The sequence below is a fragment of the Caloenas nicobarica genome, chromosome 2 (genome assembly GCF_036013445.1).
Source record: "Caloenas nicobarica isolate bCalNic1 chromosome 2, bCalNic1.hap1, whole genome shotgun sequence".
In the NCBI taxonomy this organism is placed as follows: Eukaryota; Metazoa; Chordata; class Aves; order Columbiformes; family Columbidae; genus Caloenas; species Caloenas nicobarica.
The window spans coordinates 142,289,326-142,315,937 of NC_088246.1; the positions used below are offsets into that span (position 1 = coordinate 142,289,326).

The 26,612-nt window shown below is 37.6% G+C and overlaps 1 protein-coding gene across 6 annotated transcripts in view; it reads left to right on the forward strand.

Moving 5' to 3' along the window:
• The window catches only part of VPS13B (vacuolar protein sorting 13 homolog B), a 459,420-nt gene that overhangs the window by 92,632 nt on the left and 340,176 nt on the right, over nucleotides 1-26,612 (forward strand). For all 6 annotated transcript variants that reach the window (XM_065627245.1, XM_065627244.1, XM_065627248.1 and 3 more), the window contains exon 17: nucleotides 8,501-8,685. In XM_065627245.1, the coding sequence (XP_065483317.1) occupies nucleotides 8,501-8,685 (185 nt within the window). The remainder of the gene's footprint in view (nucleotides 1-8,500; nucleotides 8,686-26,612) is intronic.

Below are 26,612 nucleotides of genomic sequence, written 5' to 3' on the forward strand. Positions count from 1 at the left end.
GCAGCTCTGCTGGAAATTAGAAAGGTAATTCAACAGCAACCTAAAAACAAAATAGTGAGTGCAATTTTAAAAGAGCATATTGGATAGAAATCTATATCAAAACCCCTTAATTGTGCTCCTAGCAATTAAACAAAAGTCTATCCTTCAAAATTATATTCCTTGTTCTCCAGAAATCTCTAGCAGAGGCCTGCAGTACTAGCTGCTGAGCTGCCTGTGTGGTTTTCCTGCAGGTGGGATGGTTTCCGTGCGGGCGGCTGCTCCCGCCTCTGCATCCAGGGGAGGATGCTGGAGCAGTTGCTGCCGCAGCATCGCTCTCGTTCCCCTGATGACACCAGGTTAAGCGTGGATGTCCTTGTCACACAGCAGCAGCCTTTGTGTCCCGTTCCTGTTTTGTGGCATAGTGTTCAGCAGACAACTGTCTTTGTCAGTGCTGTGTTCTTCACTGAGCGCCGGCATGTTTCTGAGCCCTCCTGGCATCCTGTTTTACCTGCTAATGGCAACCAAATGGCTCCATGTGGCAGATTTAGAGGACTGATTTAATGGCTGTTGCTGCTGCTGCTTCTGGGAGTGCGTGAAGGGGGAAGGAGGAGAGGAAAAACGAGAGGGAGGGTAGAGGGAGAGGTTGCTTCTCTGGACAGTAAAGCAGGCTGCTCTGTGGAAGGCAGTTCCCTGAACCCTGTTCCACCCCCGTGGCTACTGAGACTGGATTACACTGTGGTATCCAAAGCAGTGATACTGGATTCACAAAAGCTACCAAAAAAAATGTAGCACATGTTTTGGTCTAGTAAACATAGATCTTTGCTGTTAGGAGGTTTATGGCCATTAGCAACCTTCACCTGGTTACCTCTGGGGGTTTTGGTGGTCTTGGTCATCTGCAGCTGTTTAGTTAGAGCATTTCCAGGTTCCAGCTGATTTCCCCAACCCCCATGGAAACAGGAGGTAAATGACAATGATTGAATTTATTTTGGCATTGCTGCTTTTCTGAGTAGGAGCTAGTTCTTCTGAAAAGCTATAAAACACAACTCATAGTAGATGTAAAAGTGCTCTGCTTCTGGTATGATTCTCTCCATACTACCTTCATCAAGCCAGTGGTCCCCTACAGAAAGTCCATGTTTCCTTTCAGATGTTTTGATCTTTGGTTGCTGTAATGAGTACTGTGTTGGGGGGTGTGTGTTTGTTTGTTTTTTTCCTCATGGTCTTTATATTTTGATATCCTTGGACACAGTGCACCTAAATGCCATATCCCTCTCTTGTCCCCACTAATATCAACAATCATATACATGAAAATTCCTAGATACAAGTAAAAAAAGTTACAGACCTTCTTGCAGAAGATAGATGTTTAAAGTGTAAGTAAGAATGTCCTGAACTGGCATTAATTGCATTCCATGAGGAGAGTGTCTTATCCCTTATTTTCTTATTCCCCTCTCCCCCGCCCTTGTGGAGTTCTGAAGACACAGTTCTTCAAAGATATAACTTTATGCACAAAGTACAGTTGGTGGTTGATGTGTGTAAAGCTAACCATATATATTAAGGACATAAAGAAGACTGAGGGCTCATGTTGTAATCTCAGAGCAGAGAACTTGGAAATTTATTCTTTTTTATATTGGTCATTTCACTTTAAAGATCCTTCCTGAAGACAAGTATTAACTGGTGGTTAGAAAAGGAGGTTTTTTTTCAAAGGAAGAAATAGCAATTAATGACTGATCTCCACTTGCAGTTTGATGGCAGTTTAGACGGATCCCTGGCATCTGTCCCATTGAGGTTCTCCAAAGCCAGTAAGCTGAATTTGATCTAAACATCCTAAATATGTTTCTCTAATACAGCTGCAGGTTTAATGTGCTCCTGCATTACAGTTTCAGCAGCCACCATAGTTTATCGTGTGTCCAAAAGTAAGTCTGAAAACCCAACCCCTTGTTGGGTTATCTCTTTCTGGTATCAACAGATTTTTAGTTCAAATTTGTTGCATTTTGAAGCACATAGGCAATGACTTGACTGGAAGCGGAGACAGTCTGCTTTCTTGCCGCCTTTCTTGAATTTCTACTCCAGTGGGTGGAAAGACTCATCTGTCGCTTAGTGCATCTGGATTCAAGCTGAGGGAAATTAAGACTTTCCTACACTCACATTACAGGTCTTTGTTTTTTCTTGCAGCCTTCGACATTTTCTCTTGGTGTCTCACAGCTATAGATAAAGTTACAATAACCGTTCCACTGAGGGCATTGCTGCTTACGTCCTTGTTGCTTCACAAACCAGCTTTATTATTCACATGTAACGATCATAATCTTAAATCTAATGATCATAATTGTTAATGTTCAGATGTAACAAACCAAACTAAATTATTTAAAACCAATCTTTTTTAATTCATCAAAAATGGAAAAAAGTTGCTGAATCTTGAAGTTCGTTGTTTTCTCCCTTGTAATGACGTGTGTGATTAGCAGTGTTTCCTACAAATACGTGGCAAAGGCAGCTGCTGAAAATTCACCTGTGTTAAGAGATGACATATCAGACAGCCTTTAGTGAAGCCTGTAGAAAAACAGAAGAGGTTTTGAAGATGTTGGTTTTGCAGATGTTTTTGGAATTAAGTGTTTCAAAGCAGGCTTCATTATTATTTTTTGATAATAATTAACTCAGTCGTCTAGCTCAAATACCTGTACGTTGCTATCTGAAGACTAAAAATTGTGGTAGCATGTGCAGATGTGTGGCATGACTTTTTTATTGTGAGAGGTAGTGACTTCAGTCTTGCATTTAAAAAAAATAATAATTCCAAGACCGTAGTGGTTAACTTTCTTTGCCTTTCTTCTTCTCCTTGCATGTTCCCTTCAGAGTTTTGATATTTGTCATTAAGTAGCTAGACACTGTTTCCCTTACCCAATCATAGTTGCTTAAATGTTAAGAAAAAGGATCAAAATTGTAATTTTCTTTAAATTTGTATGAAAGATCAGATTAAGTAGAAATTCGGATTTGTGGTAGGTATGTAGATGAAGCCTTTGTTCATATTGCATGTAAAAGCAGAATACATTTTCTGTTTGCCTAAGAGGAAAGGTGTGCAAATGCTGACTGAAATAATTTAGGCATTTAAATTGCATTCAGGTTCGTCTAAGGCACATTTGCTGGGTTCTAGTAGCAGGTTACTGGTTTTGTTATTTTGGAAAAAATGAACTAATCGTATTTTACTGTACAGGATATGAGTAATAACAAAAATTAAATTTTTGGAAACATTTTGCAGGTTCCAGCTTTGCAGTTGGGGACTCTATATAAACCTCTGGAGCCAGCTGTTCACCGCTATATTCTTTCAATCACTCTGAGGTGTTGATTTTAAAAGAATGAGTTGCTGTTCCTAAAGTCTACAAACTGAAAATATTTCATAGCAGACCTGTGAACTTACATGGATTGGTTATCTTGGTGCCTATGCATGGTGTGTAATAAGGACCAATTCATGTTTTCATTCAAAAACAGTGAGGAAAACTATTTTCTTTAATGGGACGCCAGATTTATCCAAATATTTCAGCAAGTCTGTATTACAGTTTGTCAGCAAACCAGGTACAACCAAAGTGTATTTAAAAATCATTTAATTAGGACAGATTCATTTTCACTCCATGCCACTACACAGCAAGACTGGCTTGTTCATATTTCCTTAAATTTATTCTGGAACTTGTCCAAGTTCAGCTTTAATGAGTAGCCTATCCTGCTAGTTACATTAGGATTTATTTTCCCCTGGGGAAGAGTGTTTGAATTGGTAGTTTTTTTAACCTGTTCAGTTAAATGAACATATGTTCAGAACTGCATCTTAACTCTTGAGTGTAAAGATTTGTGAAATAATTATTTCTATTGTTGTTATAGTTTTAAAGTGCAATTTAAATAGTGGGTTTAGACTCCAACTATGTGCCATAACTGTTTTAATATGGTGATGAGTTTTGATACGAAGTCACATTCAGTTGCTTAGCACAAACTTAATGATACAATATAGAAACACAGATCTGAGTTGGTTTACTGAAAAAAATATTTGTACTTGTATTTTCACTTATTGCTTGAATATATCTCTTGGGTCATAAAACTTGTTTAAATATAGCTCAGTACCTTATTAATGATGGATTTTCTGTATTAACAGGTGCAGTTTGGTAGCAAACTTGTATTTTAAGTTCTTTTAAATGCATTATTTTGTTTCAAAACTATTATAATAAATCCTGAATTATAAATGTACTTTCATCACTAGCCAGGTCTAGTTAAAATTTCCTTTAAGCAACATTTGCTGCACACATGGTACAATACTTCCCTAGCCTTGATTTTTTTTTTTTTTTCCTCTATTAAAAAAAACCCCTATTTTCTTCAACTTCCCCTTCCTTCAAAGTTATCTGAAAAGGACCAGTAGACTTTATTCCTATGGGATTGGTAAAGTACAATAAGCATAGAATTTGCATATTGTTAAAAACCCCTCATACACTGTTATTACCCGTAAGGGACTATTTTATGTGAAACTTTTAAGTTTTAAATTTAGCATAATTCGGTACAGTAGCTGTAATATGTATTAAACAAATGGTCAAACTTTTAAAGCAAAATCTTTTCCGCTGTCAAATTGTACGCTGTGATTGTCACAGCTCTTCACAGCTGGCACCCCGCCAAAGTACCTGAATTTATTCATACAAATGTGGTTTTTTTAGATGCAATTATTGCGGTCATGTTCATCCTGAATTTTGCTGAAGAGGTTTTTCTACGTCTTTTGAAATATTCAGACACTTCTTTCTGAAACATTTATTTTTAATCCACCAAAATAGTAGGGAAAAAAGGGAAAAGTAGGAAATATAAGTTATCTGAAAGGATTACTAAAGGAAAAAACAGAAAGGAAAAGGGAAGAAAGGAAAAGTTTCAGTGCACTGTACAATGAGAGAAACAATAAAAGATCTCAAATCATGGCTTGATAAAAACAATTACTAGGAAACATTCTGATTGATACCACCATGCATTATATGTCTTTCCATGTAACTCCTGCAAAAGCTTTGCTAACATGCATATCTAGTTTTCCAACTTCAGTTCTACATAAAAGTTAACGGTTTGTGCTGTCTGTTTAATCTTGAGTTTAAATTTTTTTTTAAAAATTATCGTGTATATAGTATTTTGTTTTACAGGGATGCATTTTCCTAAGTACAGAATCACCTTATATACTCCTTTACTTATGCGCACCTTTTCAGCTTAAGTTGATAAATGACAGTGACTCTAAGAAATTATAGGAAAGCAAGTTTGAATCCTAACTTGGGACCAGCATTAGATAAGGCGAGAGTGTTGCAGAGTCCACCTGTGCTTTTAATGGAATCCAGAGCTTTTCTTCTAGTGACTCTATGGATAGATGTACATTTTACACAGAGGAATGTTTGCGCATTTGAGGAGCTGAAATGGAAGATGTGTTTTATCTAATTGTGTCCACAAGTGAGTGAACTTCATGTGTCCTCTCGTGCGTGTTCTGTGGTAGGAATTGTCAGAATATGTCCCAGGCAGTTAGCCCCTTTCAGCTGTCTATCTCAGTCCCAAGTGCTTTTCTTCAGTTTTTCTTAACAAGGCAGCATATTTCCCTGTTACATCACTTAAGACTAGTATTATTTTCAGCTTTTATTTTGTATCTTCTTAAATTAATGATTTTCTAACTAGCTTATTTTTTAAAGTGTAGTCAAAAATGTTTGTTTAGATGGCTTTCTTGCACCACCAGATTTCAGATGTGTGGTTGCATTCTTTTCTCAGACAGCCACCTGTGATGTTTGTACTTTTTGGGGAAGGGACATCTTCAGGAAAGGTATGTGGTGTGTTGGAACTTCAAACTGGGAGACAGGAAGAGCTTCAGGAGTTTTGTATGGATATTTCTCATCCGTTTGGTGACCGACTGTGCTGCAGTTGACAGAGTGGTGATCCCTGGCAGCGAGGGCAGTGTCTCGTCTGCTCCTAGAAAGATCTTCGCCTGTCTGTCAGCACAAAAGGCGGGTAGGGGAAGCTTAGTTCCCTGAACAGGACAAATGTAATTTTTCTTGTTCGAAGTTGCTGTTTGGTGTCAGTGACTGCTATAAAAACAATCAAACAAGGCTAATACAAGCTCTCTTCTGAAAAGGCTTCTAATGAATTTTGATTCTTCTAGCAACAGAAGCTGTACTAATCCAAAATATGGTAGTTCCAGACTTCAAAGACTGACTGCTTCATTCAAACAGTAGACTGCTTTTATTTTTCTTAATTCTGAAGGAAATTTCTACTACCAGGCACAAAGACACAAGGCCAAGTTCTCCCATATAATCATGAAATATTTTTCCTTCATCCATGCTTTTTTCTGCAAACAGCATTTGAAGCTGGCAGCACAGCTGCGTCATTAGCTGCAAATGACTTGCAACTCATAGATAGTCTTGATGCCTGTTTCTTCCCCCTTCTCAACATTTTTGAGACAGGTAGTCCTGATTCCGAGCTTTATGATGTTGAAAAACCTTGGCCTGAAGAATACAGATTACTATTACAGAAGGCTACAATGTCTGGTTTTGTTTGTTCTTTGTCCTCCATCTGTATTTATATCCATTTTCTGGGAGTCTTAAGTATCTTCTTTCATAGGAATCAGTTTTTCTTTTATTCCCTTGTTTTTATTTTTAGTGAGGAACGATGGAATTGGCTTTTGCGGATGGACTTTTTCTATGAAACTTTGATCTGTGGTGTAGACATCCGCAACAGAGATAATTATCGTAATCTTTTATAGGCAGTGGGCAGAAATAGTGACCTGCAGAAAGCAGTTTGTTTAATCCTCAGATCTAGAATGAATGGATCTCTGTTAGGTATATGAATGCTGTTTTCTTTCCTTTTACCTTAAAATAGTCTATACAGCCATCTTAGATATGGATGTATGTTTATACTGTTGGTATCTAACACTTCATGAGATTAATTCTTCTTGTTCCAGAGAAAATGGTTTTAAGATAGCTGTTTCCTGATATTGATGAGGAACTGAGGGAGGAGATCTGTTTGTGACTTAGGATGAATGCTTGAGTGTGCAAGTCCAAATTCAAAGTGATGACGTTACCTTTGGCTGTACCACCCTGTCAGCGTGGTAGTTGATACATGTCTTCTGCTGCTCAAATGCTTCTTTCCAGACCACATTTCATGTGTCACACAGGCCTTATCTGCAGCTTATTGGCCTAAAGTGTTAGCAGCAGAATGTTTTGCTATTCTGCTTCTTCATCTTGATGATAATGATAATGGATCTGAGAACTGATGATGGGATTTTTCTTCACAGTTTTCTTGGTGAAGGGCCACTGTCCCAGTCAGGTGCAGAATGTGGAAGGAAGTCTACTCATTATTGCCAGAATTTTGTGTCACTTCATGCTGTTACAGATTTTAGAGTTTGAGCATGAGGAATGGCCGTTTTCTGAATTCATGAAGCCTCCTGCAGAGTGTCTACTGCTGGTAGGATGTCACCTCTGTTAGGTGAGATGGCTGCAAACATTTTCTTGTGGAGCCAGATGGAGATGCAGCATATTGGGACTGCTTGGGAGAGTTCCTTGGAAGGTTTTGACTTTGCTGATCTAAAGAGGCATTCAATGTCTGCCAGGGGATGTCTTTACATTTTCAGTTCCTCAAACATTTTGGTAAAGGATTCTTTTTTTCCTGGGCTAACAGATTGTATGAGCAGCTTTCCCTCATTTGAGAGTCTGATTCCCAATGGAACATTAACCTGATAGTGTTAATTTTCATGTGGATTTAGGCTTCTCCCTAAACTCTTCTAATGGAGGAGATGCTCTGGAATGAGAATGAGCCAATTGGTGCATCAGTGATTATATTTTGGCCACACTAGATAAAATAATGCTAAATAGCATAAAAAGCACATCTCGGTGATGCAGCAGGAGGTGATGAGAGCAAGAATAGTAATGTAAATATGCTGCAGGAAAAGGCTCCAAAATGAGAATATTAAAGAATCTTTGAAGTTTTTGTTGAATGTAGCAAATCAATCTGTTGCCTACTCTCAGGTAATAGTGTATATATTAGGAAGAAAAAGTAATGTGCTGACTTTTCTGTAGTTGTGGTAGAGCCTTGTTGTTGATAGTGGACTACATTGTCTACAGAAGAACTCTATTTCCAAACAGAATGTTCTTTACCTTGCACTACCCTCCCAATGCCTGTCCCCACCTCTTCCACCTCCACAATTATAAGGTAAAAGGCATTGAAAAATATTAGAATCGCTTAAGGAGCTCTATGTCAGCTCTTTGTATTTGGTCGTATAGATATTGTTTGTATGTTTCTATTTTATTACTGGACAGATCTCACTTAGTGATTCACTGTAAGCTTTTAAATAAAATCAGAAAATTGAATTTTTGAACAGATTTCAGTGTAAGTAGGATCAGCTCTTGCACGAAGAAATATAACAGGCACACAGCTCTAGCCTTATAAGCTGACTGCATATAGTCTGGTATTCTGTGACTAAGTTTTTAACTTGGTTTTTATCCAGCAAAGTAACAATTTTCCTTTTTTTTTCTTTCAATATTTTAAACAGGACCAAGCGAGCTCATGTCCCATTGACAGAAGGCATATTTGAGCTTCCTAATTTGACAATTCAAGCAACTAGAGCTCAAACCCTTCTACTTCAAACTATTTATCAGAGCTGGTGTCATCCTGTTGGAAGTGTCAGTTCGGTGGTGGTAAATGAAGCTTTACTGAATGAGGTTTTCCAAACTTCAGGTAAATATGTGATGGTTTTGGTTAAGTATTTATTATGGTACAGAGCACTTCTGGTGAATGTGCACACAGCTATAGCCTTTAAATCCAGGTTTTTACTTACAGTAGTTAACAGACAGAATGTTTTTTGTGTGTATATGGGTATTTATAGCTTATGCTTAAAATCCAGGATGTAAGCTAAGCCACCCAGCTTCACTCCTTGGCACCAATTTCTGGATGCATTTAATTTTCCCATGCAGGACAATTTTTCCATGCTTCCCTCATCTGAAATATCCACGCTTGCTGCCTTATATGGTGCAATGTTGTTAACTTAAGATCATTCAGAGGTGAAGCTGTTGGAGGAAATAAAAAAATCTGGAGTATTAAGAGCCTTATTAATCAATGGCATGCATTGATTTTTTTTTTTGAGGGCTGCAGATGTTTCTCATCCAGTTTCATAAATATATGTTACTTAACTGTTGTGAAATTGCTGAAGATATGCAAGTCTCAGTGATGATGATATAAATAATGAAATTGGTTACCTCTCATCCTTTGGCAAAAGACCCATGAATTTGGGGAATAAATTAAGGATTTTGGCCAGTTTACAGAAGAGACCATAGACTTCAAGTGCATAAAGGTGATCCAGAAGAAGACACATTTTTTTGTTTAATATTTCTATGCAGGCTAGAATAATTTAGACCCACTATTGTTTAGACTCATTGTGTTTATTGACAACAGATAAATAATATAACAAGAATAATTGAGATCTTTTGGAATCTCCATCATTACCAGTCTTACAGAATGTGTAAGGAGAATGATCCAGACGTAGTAAATAGTGACTTAAGGCAAAATGGTAGATTAGACTACTACTGGAAGTCCTGTTTTTCTTAGTCGTATTTTCTTTTTTCAGCCCTGTTGTGTGTTTGTGTGGAGTTTTGTGGTGTGGGGTTTTTTTGGGTGTGTGTTTGTTTTTGTTTATGGTTTTTGTTTGTTTGTTTTTCCCAAGTTAAATCTGTGTTGATCTAATGGTGCCAAAGAACTGTTGTATTTTCAGGTGTGTAACCCTTGGAATAACTGTTTCAAGTGCTTAGTTTTTCGTTCTTTCCCCCAAAGTCACTGGTTCTCTTCATTCCTCGATTCTGTGGGGGTCACCTATGAATGAGATTGTGAGGCTTTATTTTCAAGAACTGGTGCTTCTGAAGGTAGCAGGTTTATAATGCACACCTCAAAGAAATGGGGGGAAAACCAGTCATTTGATCATTTCAGATGGTCTTAGGGTTTGCACAGTTCCAAACTAACCCATTCCATCATTTAACATGTTTCAGTCCTTCATTTCAATGAACTGTGATACAACTGTGCTAACAATATATCTGCAGAATAGAAATCTGGAGCACACATTTTAAGTACTTAAAATAAAGTAAATGAACAGTATAGTATACTCGTTTTGATCTTCTCTTGTTCGTGGCTTAATGCTTGACCTGGTAAATTTTATACTTCTGTAGTTGTACTTCGTATCAACCAGATAAGGCAGCTTTGAGTTCAAGGCTGTGAAATGGTTGCTGTCTGCCCTTCGGCCCTAGTTCTTGGCTTGGTTGATTCTGTAAGTGTGCTACCTTTTGTTGGAATACCTTTGTGTAAAATGTAGTATCATGCTGTGTTGAAAATCATCCTTATGTGTAGTGTCACCTTCCATATACTTTAACAGTGACGTGTATGTGTGTGAACTGCTGATAAAACCTGGCTGTAATTGGAATTTCAGCTTTTTTTTTTTTTGTGAAGTAACTATGAGGATAACGTAGTCAATAAGGAACTCTTCAGCAAACAAAGCACATCGGTTGCTCACTGGTATTCTGTTACTAACATTCGGCTTGGTTTCACCCACATAAATCTTCCTTGGGAGTCCATGACTCGGATTCCTGCCTGCCCTGGTGTGCCCCTGTGCTCCTCCAGGCTTGTGCCAGTTGGCCTGTGGTGGCCTGGTGGCTCCTGCAGTGGGCCTGGGAGTAGCCTGGAAGGGTATTATTTGGGCTTCCTCTCCGAGAATCTCTTTTGGGTATACAGATGAGCTTTCATTGTATAATGTAACATCTCATGGAAACAGAAGCTGTTTTGTCCATCCTATGGTGTTTTCCATCTGACCACAGCTCACTTTTAGATATGCACAGAAGTAGTACAAAAGTGCTTCAAGAAAACAGCTTTCAATCCTCGTGGTGTTGTGGATTGTTTCTTTGATCAATTTTATGCAAATAATGCAAGTATAAACACATTTGCTTAATTTTCTTTTATAGCTCTCTGCCTTTGTTCCTTAGCTTTTTCTGATTTTGTTTCAATGAAATTGTAGTACTCTTGCAGGAAAAATTAACAATACAATTAAAGATTTCATTGTCTTCACTTTCTTCTGTTTTCTGGGGGTTCTCTTTGTTGAAATTCATTGCTATCATTCTGCTGTTACAAGAATCATAAACTGTGTGTTTCATGAGCACTGTTGTCCAAAGTATCTTCTACCTTCCAACTCCTAAAAGCCATCTTTCTAACTAATTAGAAGTAGAGCAGGATAAACAGCTATGTCTCTATCTAGATTCTTATCCCCCTGTTAAAAATAAATAAAAAAGCCCTGCCCAGACATTATTCTCACAAAAAAAAAAAGGGGGCTTATGTAGTTTCTTCCTATTTGTAATCATCTACTGTTACCCTGAGATTTCCAGCAAATCTGCCTGCCTGCAGTCTGGATCACCGGATTTTGCACATTCTTGGTACATGGTACACCACCATGCTTTTTTCCCCTTTGTGGACACACTGAGCCCTCCTACAGAAATGTTCTAATTATGTGTTACCCTTCCAGATCTGTTCTGTTAGTTTTGAAAACATACTGAGACTTGAAATTTTTCATCTATTGTATACTGCTTGCACATAGCTAGTCTGATGTTTGCATTTGTTTAGATAGCCTACTCAGGGGTGTCAAACTCATTTTCACTGGGAACCACATCAGCCTCACGGTTGCCTTCAAAGGGCTGAAGGTAATTGTAGGACTGTATAAATGTAGGACTAGTTACATTTATTGGACTAGTAGGCCTTGTAGGACTAGTTACATTTATACAGTCCTACAATTACCTTCGGCCTTTCGAAGGCAACCACGAGGCTGATGTCATCCCCGGTAAAAATGAGTTTGACACGCCTCACCTACATCTTCCTCAACTGCCTATATCTGTATTACCACTTTTGGTGTGGTGATTGAAGCGTTGTTGGTCCAAAGCGGTTGCTGCTGAGCTCCTTCTGTCTTTATTAGGCTTTGTGCCAGGTGCTTTTTGTGAGCGAGTGATGTGTCTCCATAATATATTGATTTAGTAGTACTTAAACTCAAAAGTGATACCACAAGCTTTTGTATCATCTTGGCATAGATTTTTTAGCAGGAATTATGGTCCATGGTGTTATGCTTTTTCCAACACAGCCATCTTTTTCAGTTTTAAAATTGCATCACTGAAACTATGATTACACTATGGGCTAAGACATGCTGTAGGGAAAGAAGAACAGATGTATTAGGGGGGAAAAGAAGAAAAAATTGGAAGGAAGGTGAAAGGTACAAAGAGGCTCAACTAGTAAAAAAGTAAGAGAGATGCAGGGGAAGACAAAGCAAGGAGAAGCGGGTAGAAAGAGTTAAGAAAAGCAGTTGAAGTTAAGAAAGCCAAAATGTAATAGAAAGACAAGTACAGATACATGAATTGCAGGAGGAGGAGAGAACTTCAGGGAAGGGCCCATGACTGTTGGCCTTTGCCATGCTGTGGAGAGCCTCCCAGGGGATGGAGGCCTCTTTGGGAACCTGTCTGCTGGTTAGGTGCTGAAAAACTTGCCCTGGGTGTAGTTTAAAACGGGAGCTCTGCACTGTGTGTCACCACAAAACACAATCCATGGCTAGTATCTGGGATTCCATTCTGCGGTTTCATCTGGAGCAGAAATGTTTTTCTGCTCCAAAACTTCCTTCAGAACTAATTTAGGCTGAAGGCCTTATAGGGTTTCAGAACGAACTCTCAGGCTCTTTCCTGTACAAATTCTTGTTGGGAATAGATTCATGGAATACCAGGAAGGGAAAATTGCTTGAAGATTAACATTCTTATATCCCTCACCTGTCTTCCACCCACTGCTCTCCAGAAACCTTTTTCTATGAGGAGAAAACACTTCCCTCAAGTATTTCATGGTTTGTTGGTTATTAGACTTGTTCTCTTCATCGGCTAGTACAAGAATTTCTCTTTTGATTAACTTGTCCAAAGCAAAGCTGTCTGAAAAAATAAGTCTTGAGGTCTCAAAGGCAAGTGGTGTGTATTTAGTTTCTGTCAGGATTTAAGAATGAGGTGCCTGTACTACTAAAAATTTGTATTTCTCATATTAGTAAGGTCTGGTATCTTAGAACTACCAATAAAAAGATTTCTATAGTGCTGGCCTAGCTGATTGAGCTCAGAACTTGGGGAGGACATGTAAAAAGAGTGTTTCAAGGAGGATATATGTTTTTTACACTAGATATTTATTGTAAATATGTTTAAATATTATGCCTTCATTGAGACTACTTCATTCTACTAGGAGCAGATTTTTAATTATGACTGATTTGGAATTTAAAGATATAGGTAATGGCTTAACAGTTTTTTTGAAAGCAATTAACTCCCTTCATTGCAGTGACACTTGAGCACTTCTGTAATCCATAGTTTGAAATGCCTGCTTGGCAAAGGTTCTTTTCAAATATCAGCTGGTATTTTTAGGGTTTAGATAAGTCAAGACAATTAAAAAAATGAGATAAATATAAACAAAGAAACTTATTACTTGAATAAGCTTTAACATTTGAATGTACAAGAAAGATATTCATACTGCCTAAAATAAGAGTTGTGACAGAACAAAAAGAATAGGAAATTTAAAATAGTAGATTGGAATACAAAGTGACAAAATGCAAAATAAGAAATGGATAAATAAAACACCTGCAAATAACTGTTTGCTCTTTTTCATGGGTCAAGAAAAAGGCATTATCAACTTTTTGATAATGCATTACATCTAAAACAGAAAAAAAAACCCCAACAAAAGCAGTCTTCAACCCACAGAGCTCTTTGGAAATTTGTTTGTCTTTTGGTTTTATTTTATAATCCTGTTGGTATACAAGCACAACAGTATGTTACATGTCAGTTCAATAATTTGTTCGTTCTTCCGCTTGTGCATGCCTGTGAAACATCCCGGTTTTTGCGTTTCATCTACTGTTAAGTGTGGAAACAAACATGAATCTGAAATGCATCGTGCTCTCTACATTTTTGCAAGTGAATGTATTGATGTTAATAAAAGTCTTTTACAATTATTATTATAGAATATTTTTAATAAAAAGTATACAAAATACCAAAATTTTAGAAAAATAGTGACACTTAATATATTTCAAAGGTTGAGCATAATTTAATCCTATGGCATAATTTTACAGTCTGTTTTTTCGTTATTTGTTAGTAGGTACCTGAAATACTCAGTTTCTAACTATTTCAGCCTGCCAAGAAAACATATACACAGTCACACATGGCTTTAGTTTACTCTGGAAAACTGGAACTTGCTACCACTTTTTCCTTGTCCCATTCAGGTAGTTCATTATTTTGTTGACAGTTCGGTTCCATTAATCTGGTATTTTTGGGAAAATTGCTTGCAGACCTTACATTTCTCTATTGAAGGTGATCAAATAGGCATTTGAATCCCTCATGTAAATGATGTCTTAAAGTTAAAATAAAATCTACTTTCCAGAAAGTAACTGTAAAACTATTTTATGCAAGATTTCATGTGGGATACCTTAATGGTTGAATAATAAATTTTACCTCATAAAAATGAAATTCAATAATACAGTAGCTTTCTCAGCGCAGTAGCATCTGGTTGAATCTCATGAGAGCCAATATTTTCCAACTCATTAGGATCATGTCGTTCTGTATGTCGTCAACATTGACTTAGCCAAGCTACCTTTACTTACATAACCACCAAACTATTAAATAGGTCTCTTGTGGAGTGAAGTCAAATATTCCTCTTATTTTGCTTTTGCCTTGGAAGAAGAGAAGAAAATGTACATACTGTAACATTTAAACATCTGGTCTAAACCACATCAGGGTAACACTGGGGAAAGTAACAGGATTCAGTATTCTTCCCAGGTGTACATATAAAAAGGGTTGTGGAGCTGCTGCATAGTTCTTTTAACCACTTAGGAAAAAGACTGAAATACGTGACTTGCCTTTCTAATACCCCCATTTTAAAAACTACTTTTTTCCTCTTACCTGCTCCCCTGCCACCAAACCCCAAAACACAAAACCCAGCAAAAGCCCAACATTTTGAAGGCTAGTGGCGATGCAGGTTGTTCAGCTCTAATCTCTTCCTTGCAACATATTTGCATTTAATCTGTTTGTTCCACATAACACGGTCGGTTTCACATTCATCTAGAGGAGTATGACTTAGACTTTCTGTTTAAAATCCAAGGGTAAGAGTGTATTCTCTTAAGTAATTGCTGGGGAGTGGCAGGACACAGCTGTATGAAACTTGGATGGTATAAACAGTGATAGGTGATTGTACCCACATGTATCCTCATCCTTCATGTAGGCTTCTCAATGCAAGGTGTAAATAGTATTATTTTTATACATTGTCCATTTCTGTGGAAGTCTGGTAGATTAGCAACTATAATTTCAGATGGAAACAGTGCGGATAAGAAACCTAAGGACAACTTGTTCTTTGCCTTAATTATTTGAGCTTAATATAGTCATGTATATTATTTTATTTCCTCTTTTCGTTGACATTTCCAGGAATATTCTTAAGTGATGAACTGACTCCTACTGGACATGGGATAGGTGGGACATCTTATCATTTAATACATGATCAGTAGGGTTTAGCTCTGCCTGAAACAGTGATTCTGTAGTGGCCTGGAAGGAGAAACTAACATGTAAACCAGTAATTATAATTGCCTTTTTATTTGTTCTGGTCTAATTAATATACACTAATAAACCTTGAAATTGAGAAATACAGCATTCTGATGAAAGAACAGTGGTAGGCATACTTAGGGCATTCATACAAGCTTAACTTTGGTTTGTAACATTGAGCCAAAGAATCTAACGTACTTAAGAATCCACTTGAGACTTGTTAAATGTCTGTTGTGGTGAATGTGTATGTAGTATCAACAGCACAGTCAAGGAGAAAAATACAAGCTAAAAAAATATCAATAGGTTGTGAAAGGGATACATATATACATGAAATCTATAGCTATACATACATGTATATAAGCTTCTAAGTTGAGTTGCGTTTCAGAATTGCAGGAGAGCTCAGTTCAGTGTGGATGTTGAAATTAACAGTGAACTCTTGTTGGGTATGTTGGTGGGCTACCGAAAACAAGACACCTAAGCTTAGAGCTATAAATAGTGCCCTTTCTCCAGAGTCTGTAGTTTATTTGCACAAATAGCAATGGAAGCTGTGACTGAGAGCACCTGTTTTGTGTGCTCAGCTGTTAGCTTTATGTTATTTCTTGTTCTATTAAGAAAGGTGTGTTTGGACAGCAGGGAGGTGGGCTGCCTTTTTGCCTTGTTTTAGCTGCCATACACTGCATCAAGTGAAAAACTCTCCAGGGAGGCTGAGGTGGTGGCTTCTTTTCTAAGAGCAATAGACCATGTTGAGACTAAGCTTCTGAAATTCAGTGTTATGGGAAGAACATAGGTCATGAATCTGCTACCTGATACGAGCTGGAAAATTTCTGAGAAGAGCTCTGAGCAGACATGAAAGAAAGCTTCAGAGATAACAGAAGGAAAGATTTTTTTTTTTTTTTGGGGGGAGTGGCGGGGAGGACACAGAGAAGTTGTTGTCAAATTTGAAGTGAACTAGGAAGCCACCAGTGGTTGCTGATGTAAGAAGAAAGCATGAATGAGAAGGTCATGGTTGTTTTTTGGAGCCTGTGTTTTAAGAAAAGGGTGCGTGTGGAAGTCCTGCAACAGAGGTATTGACCTCAGTCATGTTACCATTTGATGAACAGTGCTTTTCAGAAGAGCAAAAGGAAACTATTTCTTTGCCCCTGGCAAGAAATAGTAGAGTCATCAGAAAACTGAAGTTTGAAGAGTCTGCAAGAAGTTTCTAGTCCAGTCTTCTGCTGTGGGATCAGGCCAAGTCCCTTTGGTTTTTATCCAGTCAGGCCTTGAAAATCTCCAAGGGTAAGAACACTCTACCCCTGTCTGCAACTTGCACCGCTGTTTGACTGTTCTCATGGTGAGGAAGCTTTTCCTCCTCTCCAGGCAGAACCTTTCAATATATGACCATTGTCTTTCATCCTCCCCTTTGCACCGCTGTGAAGAGCCTACCTACGCTTTCATTACAACCTTCTCATACATACTGGAAGGCTTCTAATAAGCCAAATGTATTACTGCTGTTTCTCACCTTTTTAAACATTAAAGTAAAATAATAACTGTGGAGTCCTAGCTAGTGCTAAAAACTCAGTGATGGTGCCTCTGGATTCTGTTTCCTCTTCCAGTTCTCATGCCGAGTAGATTTAACCTGAGCTTCAATGCTATCAGTACATACAGACTCAGCCACACTGTCTGATTAATAAGCGTATTCGTGTATGACATAGAATACTTCCAGCTCAAGTCATCACTCTGTGGTAGTTTGACAGTTGTGGAAATTTCACAAGTCAGTATCTCTCCTTTTCTCTTTTGGATTAGAGAGTCTTACTTTGTAGGATATTCGATCAGTTTATATAGCGAGATATTCTGAGAGGGAAATGAAAGTGCTTACAGGTGATAGAATACAAACACATGATGAATAGTTTATGTCTACCAAATGTGTAATCTCTTCTGTTTATGGTTTCATGTGACCCCTTTCATCTTAAAATATAAACAAATGTATTGTAGGCTGCTAAAACTGCCTGTTAGAGGGTTTTGTTCACCAGTTTTCTTTCTTGGGCTTCAGTAGTTACTATTTAAAAATCTTAAATGTGTGCTATTACGTTCTGTAGCGCTGTTTCGAAATGCCACTGCTGGAGCAAACATAAAACAAACACACGCACACACACCCCCTCTCCAGTAAAGAAATAATAGTAGGTTCTTAAATTGTAAAACTCAGGCGTGTAATATTTTCATACACACAATCTTCCCCTTCCTAATGGTTCTGTACTGTTCAGGTGAATATCCTGTATGTGCATTAAAATAACATGTCAGCTATTAAATTTAAGCATCCAGTTTCAGTTTAGTATAAGATTCCATTTCTGTACCAGTCCTTGTTCCCTAATACATCCATATCTTCCATTTTTTCACCATTTATATAACAAAATATTAAAATTTTTATATGGACATGGTTGAAAAATGTGTGGGGATCTTCCCCCACGTTTGTCAGCTGCAAGTGCCAGGAATTGTAAGCACTAAAAAAAAAGAGTACAAGGATAGTGACTAAGTCGGGTATTGAATCCTTCTCAAAGTTACTGTAGATCCAGAAGAAAATATTCCAGGTAAGTTTGCCCAAGCACATTGTCATTTAGAGATGTTACACTCTCACTGAAGATCTTTTATTGGAAAAACCTAACCCACTGTCTTCAGGTTTATGCATGTAAAAATAAAAAGATAATGAGAAAAGATTGTATTGTATCACTGCTATGCATTTCATTTGGTCTGAGTGAAACAGTTTGTTCAGTTTATAATGCTGTGCAGGACAGTAGTTTTGTTTGAATAACAGCATGGGATTTTTTTGCCATTTAGGGTTCAATTTAATAAAAATGCTTTGTGATCCTGCATCAACTTTGATCACTTCAAAAGAAAATGGAACGTCTTATAGCGTATCTCCCTCCTCGTAATTCAGAATGAGAAATTCTGCAGTTTGAAAAGTAGGAGGCTAATTAGATGTTTTGATCTTGATGAGGCAAGAAATATTAGCAAGGAAATTTTGAATGGAATAGATTATTAGGGAAAGTGAATGAAATGAAAAAATAGTAAGTACAGAATAGAGAAAGTTCCTATGAGGAACTTGTTGTAATAAAAATGTTTGCTGTAGTAATGAGCTTCACTTCAGAAAAAAAACCCGAAGTCATAATCAGAAGTAGACAGATTTAAGAAGTACCTTTATAAGCTATAAAACATAGAAGCATGTTTTCTGTTTGCAAACATGTAATGAAGGCTGATCTTGAGTACTGAGCGTAGTACATAATGTGTGTAGTCTTGATGAAATAAAAGTTGAGCTAAATTGAAATCATGTGAAAGATTCCCACTATTGGACTGCTGCTTAAAACTTGTTTTAACGGTGCCTACAATAGTAATAGTTTACAAAATACTGGCATGCTATAAAATTAGTTTTACATAATTAATGAATGACATGGAAAATTACTTTCCATTTGTAGGGGCATTTTTATTCTTGTGAAAAGGTAAGATGATAAATATCAGTGGTATTCTTGCCATAGAAAATACCAGAGTATTACGTACTGCAATAGCAATTGCTAGTCTGCTGCCCCACATGAGTTATTGTTACATTAAATCAGGCTTTTTAAAAAGCTACATGCCATACATTGTGATTATTTTAAACTTAGGGATGATAGGCCTAAATCCTAGTTTGTTATTGCATGGATATTCAAGAAAAAGATGATATTCTCCAGGAACAGATCTTGTGGGAGAGTTGTTAAGCTCTTGACATGAAGACTGTATGAGGGTTGATTACTGTGACCCTTGCAGTAGAGAATGGTTTTCCTATGTGTCTAGTTCACCTCATAAAGTTAATGCAAGGTACATGTAATAAGGTAATGGTAAGGACAGAAAGTGTATTTTTGCTGGAAAATACTAACTACAATTACAGCAGTGCTTTGACCGTAAATTGTTTAGATGAGTACTGTGCCTCTAGAGGCAGGCAGCGCTTTTGGAGAAAAATTCTACCAGTGGTAGAAATAAATAGTAACATAAAAAGATAGTAACAATAAGGCAGACAAAGTTAGATCCTTGAGTAAGTATACTAAGCAAGACATTTTTTAAATTAACATTTTACAGTTTTGATTTTGCCTTTGGAGGGGAATTGCTGAGGAATAAATGAAGGGAGGTGTTCTGTTAGTCTTATTTAATGGTATCCAGTGAATGTCCCTTCTGTTTGTGTGAAGCATAATAGGAAAATTAAATATGGCACAGCAGAAGTAATTGCTTTGATCTTGCTTTGAAGTGTTGTACTATTGTAGGGAAGTATTCCTTACTTTGCAGTATTGTTGTTGCAGATTTTTGTTTTCTGTGCGATACGGTAATTAAAAGCTCGGATTCTAAGGAGATGTCAGAGTCCTTTGTATAACCACAGCTCCTGAATTTTGGGAGCTTTGTCTTAGGCAAAGTAGGAGCTCCTACATCTGCTTGACATCCTCCAAAACCTGCTTGGGAACAAGGGCTGCTGTCAAATCAGAGAAAGTCATCAGAGCTATTGCCAAAAACACCTTTGGTTTAGTTGGAGATTGTCTAAGTAAGTGTAGTCCCCAGTCTGAGCTGAGTTTTTCTGTTACGATTACATCATAAGGCTGGTATGGATACAGATCAAACCAAATGTGTGTTTTACTTTTTCTTTTTTTTTTCCCTTTTTCACCGCTTTTTTTTTTTCTTTTGTTTTGAGGATAACAAGGTAAAACCAGATATTATATCTTCTTATGCTGTTTTCTCCTGCGTTTACACCCTGGCTGCTTTGATGCATCTCTTCAGTTGTGTACAGAAATATTTTAAATCTAGACTGATGCGAAGGGGTTTTTTTAAGTATTTCAGTGGTTTTTTAAATTTTCCAATTTAAGACATTGACGCATTTTTTTTTCTCAAGCTGCTCTTGGAAGAAGAAAAACTTCATTACTCTAAGAGGTCTGATCTTGTTGAGAAACTACATTTAGTTATTTTTCATGTGTGTTGTCACCTTAGTGGGAGTATATTATAGCCTGGCTCTATTTGTTTTCTGAGAGAAGTGAACACTGGATGATTCAGAAGAAGATGCAAGAATCCCAACATTATAGAAGCTGGTGATATATCCTCTACAGAAGCTTTGAGTTTCCTTTTTATGTTCGTTCTCTTGTTTTTACCTGGCTTGCGTGACATACCACAGCTGGATGTAGCAATTTTGTTATGTCAACTACTTTGTTCTTGTATTAGTTATCATTTTTCTTTCTTCTACATGTAGTCTCAGATTTCTGATGTAACCAAGTCATTTTAAACTAAATATTTTAATATCTGGAATTAGAAATACTTCTAAACAAAAGCAATAATAAATAAATATACTCATAAACTAGTCACATGCTTTACTACAAGCTGACCAAGTGGAGCTTCTGTGCTGATTCTCCAGCCTTAAAATTTGAGGAAGTCCAGGAGTCCTTGATATTTCCATTTTCGTCTATCTTTTGGGAGGTTTTTCTTATCTTTTTACTGTTTTCTGAAAGGAATCGTTTCCTGAAAAATCCCTTCTCTGATATCTCTCTATCACCCTATTTAGTGTGAGCTCAATGGATTGTACTCAGAAGCTATCTGGTGTCTTTTAGTTTCAGTTTAGATAGTGAAAAAACATCCTCCAAATGTGGTTGTACCCCCCTGTTTGACAACTGGGTCCATTTTGGCTGTCAAAGGACTGTGTTAAATTCTGTTGTTCCCCTTTAATGTATATGCCAACATGTCATCTCAGAAACCCAGACCCCAATTAAATTTTGGGATGCAGAATTATACTCTTTTCTGAGTACCTTTGGATTTGTTACCTCTGTCAAGAAATAGCCATCCATCTGCAGCGAGTGCCAGCAAAAGGAGGAGTTAAATAAGAGCCTGGATTAGTTGTATGCTTGGTAAAAGAGAAGGCTTCAAACTTTTACACTTCCAAAGGAAGACTTGACTTAGGAATAAAACAGGTGATTTTCAGAGACACTTTGGACACTGCATGAATCTGTTGTGATTCGCTGTCAGATATTAGTCCATTTTTACCCCGTGGAATGGAGCAGCCCTGCCTGCCAGAGGGGAACAGAGTTTCCTCTTCGCTCCAAAATGTACCAAAGGCAAAAGGAGTTTTTTGTTATAGTCTATTACAAACCAAGGAATTGGGAACAGAGGAGACCATTCAAAATATATGTATTTTTTTTTTTTAACCGGTTGTACTTTCATGCTTCCCAGGATTTAAAAGCAATTTCTGTGTGGGTGCTTGACAGTGAATATTTGCTGTTGTAAGTAGTTATGACCATGTGCTTGGTACGCTCCTGGCAGTAAATATCTGACTGGCAAGTTTAGAATTGTAGGGTATGCAATGTAAAACACCTGTTAGATACCTGTTATACTTAATCTTCGTGCAGATACTTCTAGAGTCCCCCTTAGCTCCTAAAGAACAAAGTTTCTGCGTGTATTCAGCAGCTTTTCAAATCCTGTGAATTTTTTTTTAACAAAGATAATGTTCAGTTCAGAATGGAGAACTGTACTATTCTGGGCAATTTCTTAGGAAATTGCATCTAAAAATATACTGTTTGTGCCAACAAGCCAGATCATCTCAGAGGCATTAGAAGCCCATAGATGTTTGTCTACTCTTTTTAGACTGACTGTAAGCTTTAAAGCGAAGCTTTGAGGCACTGACATAACAGCATTTGCAGTTCTGTTGAAAGCTCATGTGATTGCATCTTGCTGTAGCTCTCATAGCTCCTGGTTTCATCAGTTAACTCTATATTCTGTCCACTGGGCTTAGATGAGGTGGTTGTGATCACCAAAGTGCTAAGCACTTGATCTTCTGTCTTTCAAGAGAGCTTTTTATAAAATTTGCTTTGATGTGTACTTTGTGTCCAGGCTGCTTTCCCAGTGGGATCACTTTTATGATGCTCTCTATCCGTATGTTGCAGTATCCCATATGTTATCAATGAAACACAGCTTGCCAGCAGATTTGTGCTTATTACCAAGATAGTACCTCTACCACATTCAGCAAGAAGAACAACTACCTCTCTAATGCATGAAATTTACCTTCTGTAAATTTGCACAAAGGCTTGAAAAACTCTTTGCATGTACAGAATATTCTTTAAATACAGGAAAAAAAATAGCTGGAAAAGGGAATAGTGCTGGACCAAACTGCTGTCATGATCTCAGTCTTCCTGTCTCATGCTCTCCCAATTCCTTTGCTACCTTCATTTGAATGATTTGTCTGAGTTTGAATATAAACCTTTAGGGAAGTTTCTTTCTAATAATGTTGGTAAAGAGCTGTTCTAACTTAAAAGCTGGAGGGGAAAATGATCAATAGAGAAGAGCTGGTAATCAGTTTTTAGGGCACTGCAGTAAGCGCTAAAAAGTCTACACGTGTGGTTGTGAGATGAAATAAAGAAACATGCTTCGGCGCATTCACTGAAAAACATTTTTTCTAATATTCATCTGTCAAGCATTCAGTCAGGTGCTGCAGTTGCTGTGGTGGCATTTGATGAAAAATTTGGGCTGCAGAAAAAGAAGCTGCAGACTTGATGACAAAATACCTTGCAGCACTCAAGTAAAATGGAAGATTTCCTAGAGAACTAAATTTGTTTATGTCCCTCCCTGCTACATTCTGGAGCTCGTCTGAGTTACGAAGGTTGTCATTTAGGTTTCTATAATATTGCCAATCTTTTCTGGAACTGATATAGCTGTACAAATCCTTCCAGGGTAAACATGAGGCTATATTTTATTGCAGCAGGTAGCTTTGTTCCTAGGCTTTCAAAATGGCTTAAGTATCTGTATGTTAATTAGTTTTTTGTGAGATTTTCTTTAGTTTTCCTTTGGAATTCTGATTTGTTATAATGTGGTGAGATTTCTCTGTGTGCAGATTGACAATTTCTCTATGTGTATGTATCATATTCCTTAATCTCCTTTGCAGTCTGTTCTTTCAGTGTTTTACTTTCAGCTATTTGAATATAGTTGAACAGATTGAGATAACATGTTTATTTCCTATGCATTTGTGGTACTTTAAAAGTTTGTACCACTAAGAACGGTGAAACTTGAAGCTTTAGCATGCCAGCCTCAGCGAATGCCCAAGTGTTATCTGTTTGGAATTCCAGTTCACACTTTGAAGTATAAGCTTCTGATAGATCACAGAAATACTGCAGAAATCAGTTTGAAAACTTTGCAAAGCATGGCACAAAAAAAGAAACTGTTCGAGATGGCAGAATATTGAAAAGACTTGATGGTGCAAAGAGGAGATTTGGGTTTCTGCGTTTCTTTTGGCTGGGGAAGGGGTGGCAAAGGGGGCCCCAACACCTACACCTGGTGCTGCAGAGGAGTGTGACTCATTCATCCAGGGCTGCTCCCGAGGAGCTCTCTGTGTCACCCCGCTGTCACCCATTGTGACAACAATGCGGTCACAGTGCCCTTGGGCACGTAGAAGGTGGGTCCTCTTGCACCCCACTGCCCAGACTGCCAGGGGGTCCCAGCCAGGACAGAGCTGACCCCAGCCTGGACTGATGTTGTGGTCCAGTAGCCTGAAATATGGAGAATAATGAAGGAAGAGAGCCCAAATAAGTGAATGTTCTCTGCATCAGTGAGCCAGCCTGCAGGTGTTGGTGGACTGCTGTTCCTCTTGGAGCTGAGAATCTTCAGTGTGATTGCGGTGGTAGAAACAAGGGTAAGAGGTGGATTGGAGGTGGCTGGTGACTTCCATGTGGGAGTGAATCCCGGCTCTTCTCAAGCAGAGGTGGGTGCTCTTTGAAACCATGTTGAAATGGTGGTCATGTCAGATTTCTTCACATGGTGGTTTAAGGTGTTCTATCAAAAAGGTCAGAGTTGCAATTTGTTCATTATTCCTCAAATTTCAGAAAGGTTAGTCTTTTAAGCAACTCTTAGATAAGGCTCACTTCCCTCTTTTTTTTCCATCCTGCCTTATGACTTGCAATTGCTGCCCAAAATGGTAATAAAAAACAATGAGTAGATACAATATGTAAATAGGGCCATAAGCTACAGTGTAATTTTTTTTTAACCAACTCTGCTTTATTGCTTGTTTGAAACCTTTTTAATTAATAATATGTTCTTTAAGTTTTAAGTAGTAGTCTTTGTAGCATCTTATAATCTGAAGGTGCCTTTCATTTCTTTAAAACCCACTTCGATTTTCTTCTATACTTAGGAGTCATGTTCTATTTCATTGAGGTAGTACAGAGCTCTTTTGTTTTAGTCAATTGGAAAATGACTTCTTCATGCAGTTGCACTTAAAAATCACAGTTCAGAGCCAAAGTGCCCCATTGGGTGCTTCCCTGTTTGGACACAGCTTACTAGGTGGAGCTCAGAAACTTGCTTGTCATAGCATCAAGATACTTTCTTCTTTTTGTAAGCCATTGAATTATTATTTAAACAGAAGAGCGAAAATATTTATAATTTTTGTTATTCACTTTTTCTTTTACCTATCCTAAATACATATATACCCTTTTGGCTAAGTCTTTGTACTCAAGTGGGGAATATCTATTAATTCTTTGCCATTTTTTTGTCTCTGCTTTCACTGGTATTAAGCATATAAACAAAAAGAGCATAATGCTGAGAAACAGCTCCATGGTTGTCTGACATCAGTTTAGCGCTGTACGCTGTCTTGTCCTTTCAGAAGCCTCGAAGAGCAGCTTGACTTCCAAATGCCTTTCAAGTCATTCTTTTGGCTTTGGAAAAGTCACTGATCTTCTTAAGGCTCACAGGGACTTTGGAGTGGGAGATGAAACTCGCAACAGAAATTACTTGCGACTGGAAGAGTTGCTTTATGTGAGGCAAATCTACTGGTATTTGAGGCAACTGCATCATGTAATCAAAATGAAACTCTTCTGTCTAGCAAATTGAGGTGTACTACACCTACAAGTTCCAGTAGCCAAAAAAAATCCCAGTTAAAAGATGCTTTTTAAAAATCTTGATAACACTTAATGACTGCTTACTGAGACTACAGGGGTTTTTTTTGATAGTTTCATGCTGATGTTTAAATATAGGAGGGAAATCCGGTGGTCTGTATTTAAAAACAAGTGAGGCTGGATGATCACAAGGCTTCCTTCTTTTCTTTTTCATTCGGTGCTACTTGACGCTTCACAAATTATTTTCTGTTTAAAATGTTGGCTCCTCTAACTGGAGCCAGCTGCTTTCTGAACTATCCTCTCGATCAGGCTGCATCTATTTTAATGCAGTTGACCGTTGTTACCTTTTGGTGCCAGGTGAAGTTGTATATTTTGCTATTGGTTTATGAGGCTTCTGTTCATTCTGTTGCATATTAAGCCAATAGGTTTATCTATAGTGAGTGGTGGTTGAAAAATGAAATGTTTCATCAGTATTTTGAGAATTCAGGCTTAGAATGCCAAATAGTAAGAAAAGTTTATGAAGCTTGCTGACTGTGACATGTTATAGAAGCTGGCGTGTCTTTCTTTAGCTTTACTAATTGTTTTAAGTACAAGCTCTTAAGTGTTGTTAGGATAAACCCCATGAAACTGACTGTTTGAAATTAAATAACCGTAGTACAACTTCCTGATGATGGCCATGTCATTCATCAGTGTAATCTTTAAAATCAAAAAAACCCAAGAGCAACAAACATATTCTGTTTTATAGTGACTCAGCTATTTCATATGCTACTGGAAAAATTCTTTACTTTCTTAGGAAGTTATCAAGCGACAACTATTTAATAATCATCTTTATGTATTTCCAGTAATTCAGAAATGTATTGTAATTCTAGACATTGGCAAGAATGAATCCGTTTCTAATTAGAAGATAGCTGGTTTGCATTGTGAGGCATTTCTGTTTAGCTGACTACCTCAGATATTTTTCCCGTTTTGCATAATTTCTTTTTGACAAGGGAAACTCCCTAAAAACAAGGAAAAAAGTAGGTAGAGAAATGTTTCAGCGTTGAAATGTTTCACCACTGGTTGCTCAAGGTGTTTGGTGGAGGAGATGGCTTGGGTTTGTATGACTTCAAAGATTTCTAACATGGCTGTTTGTACTGTTTCCTTGACACAAAAGTTAACGGGTTTATGGGCTACGTGGGTAGAAGTCTTTTGACTTACC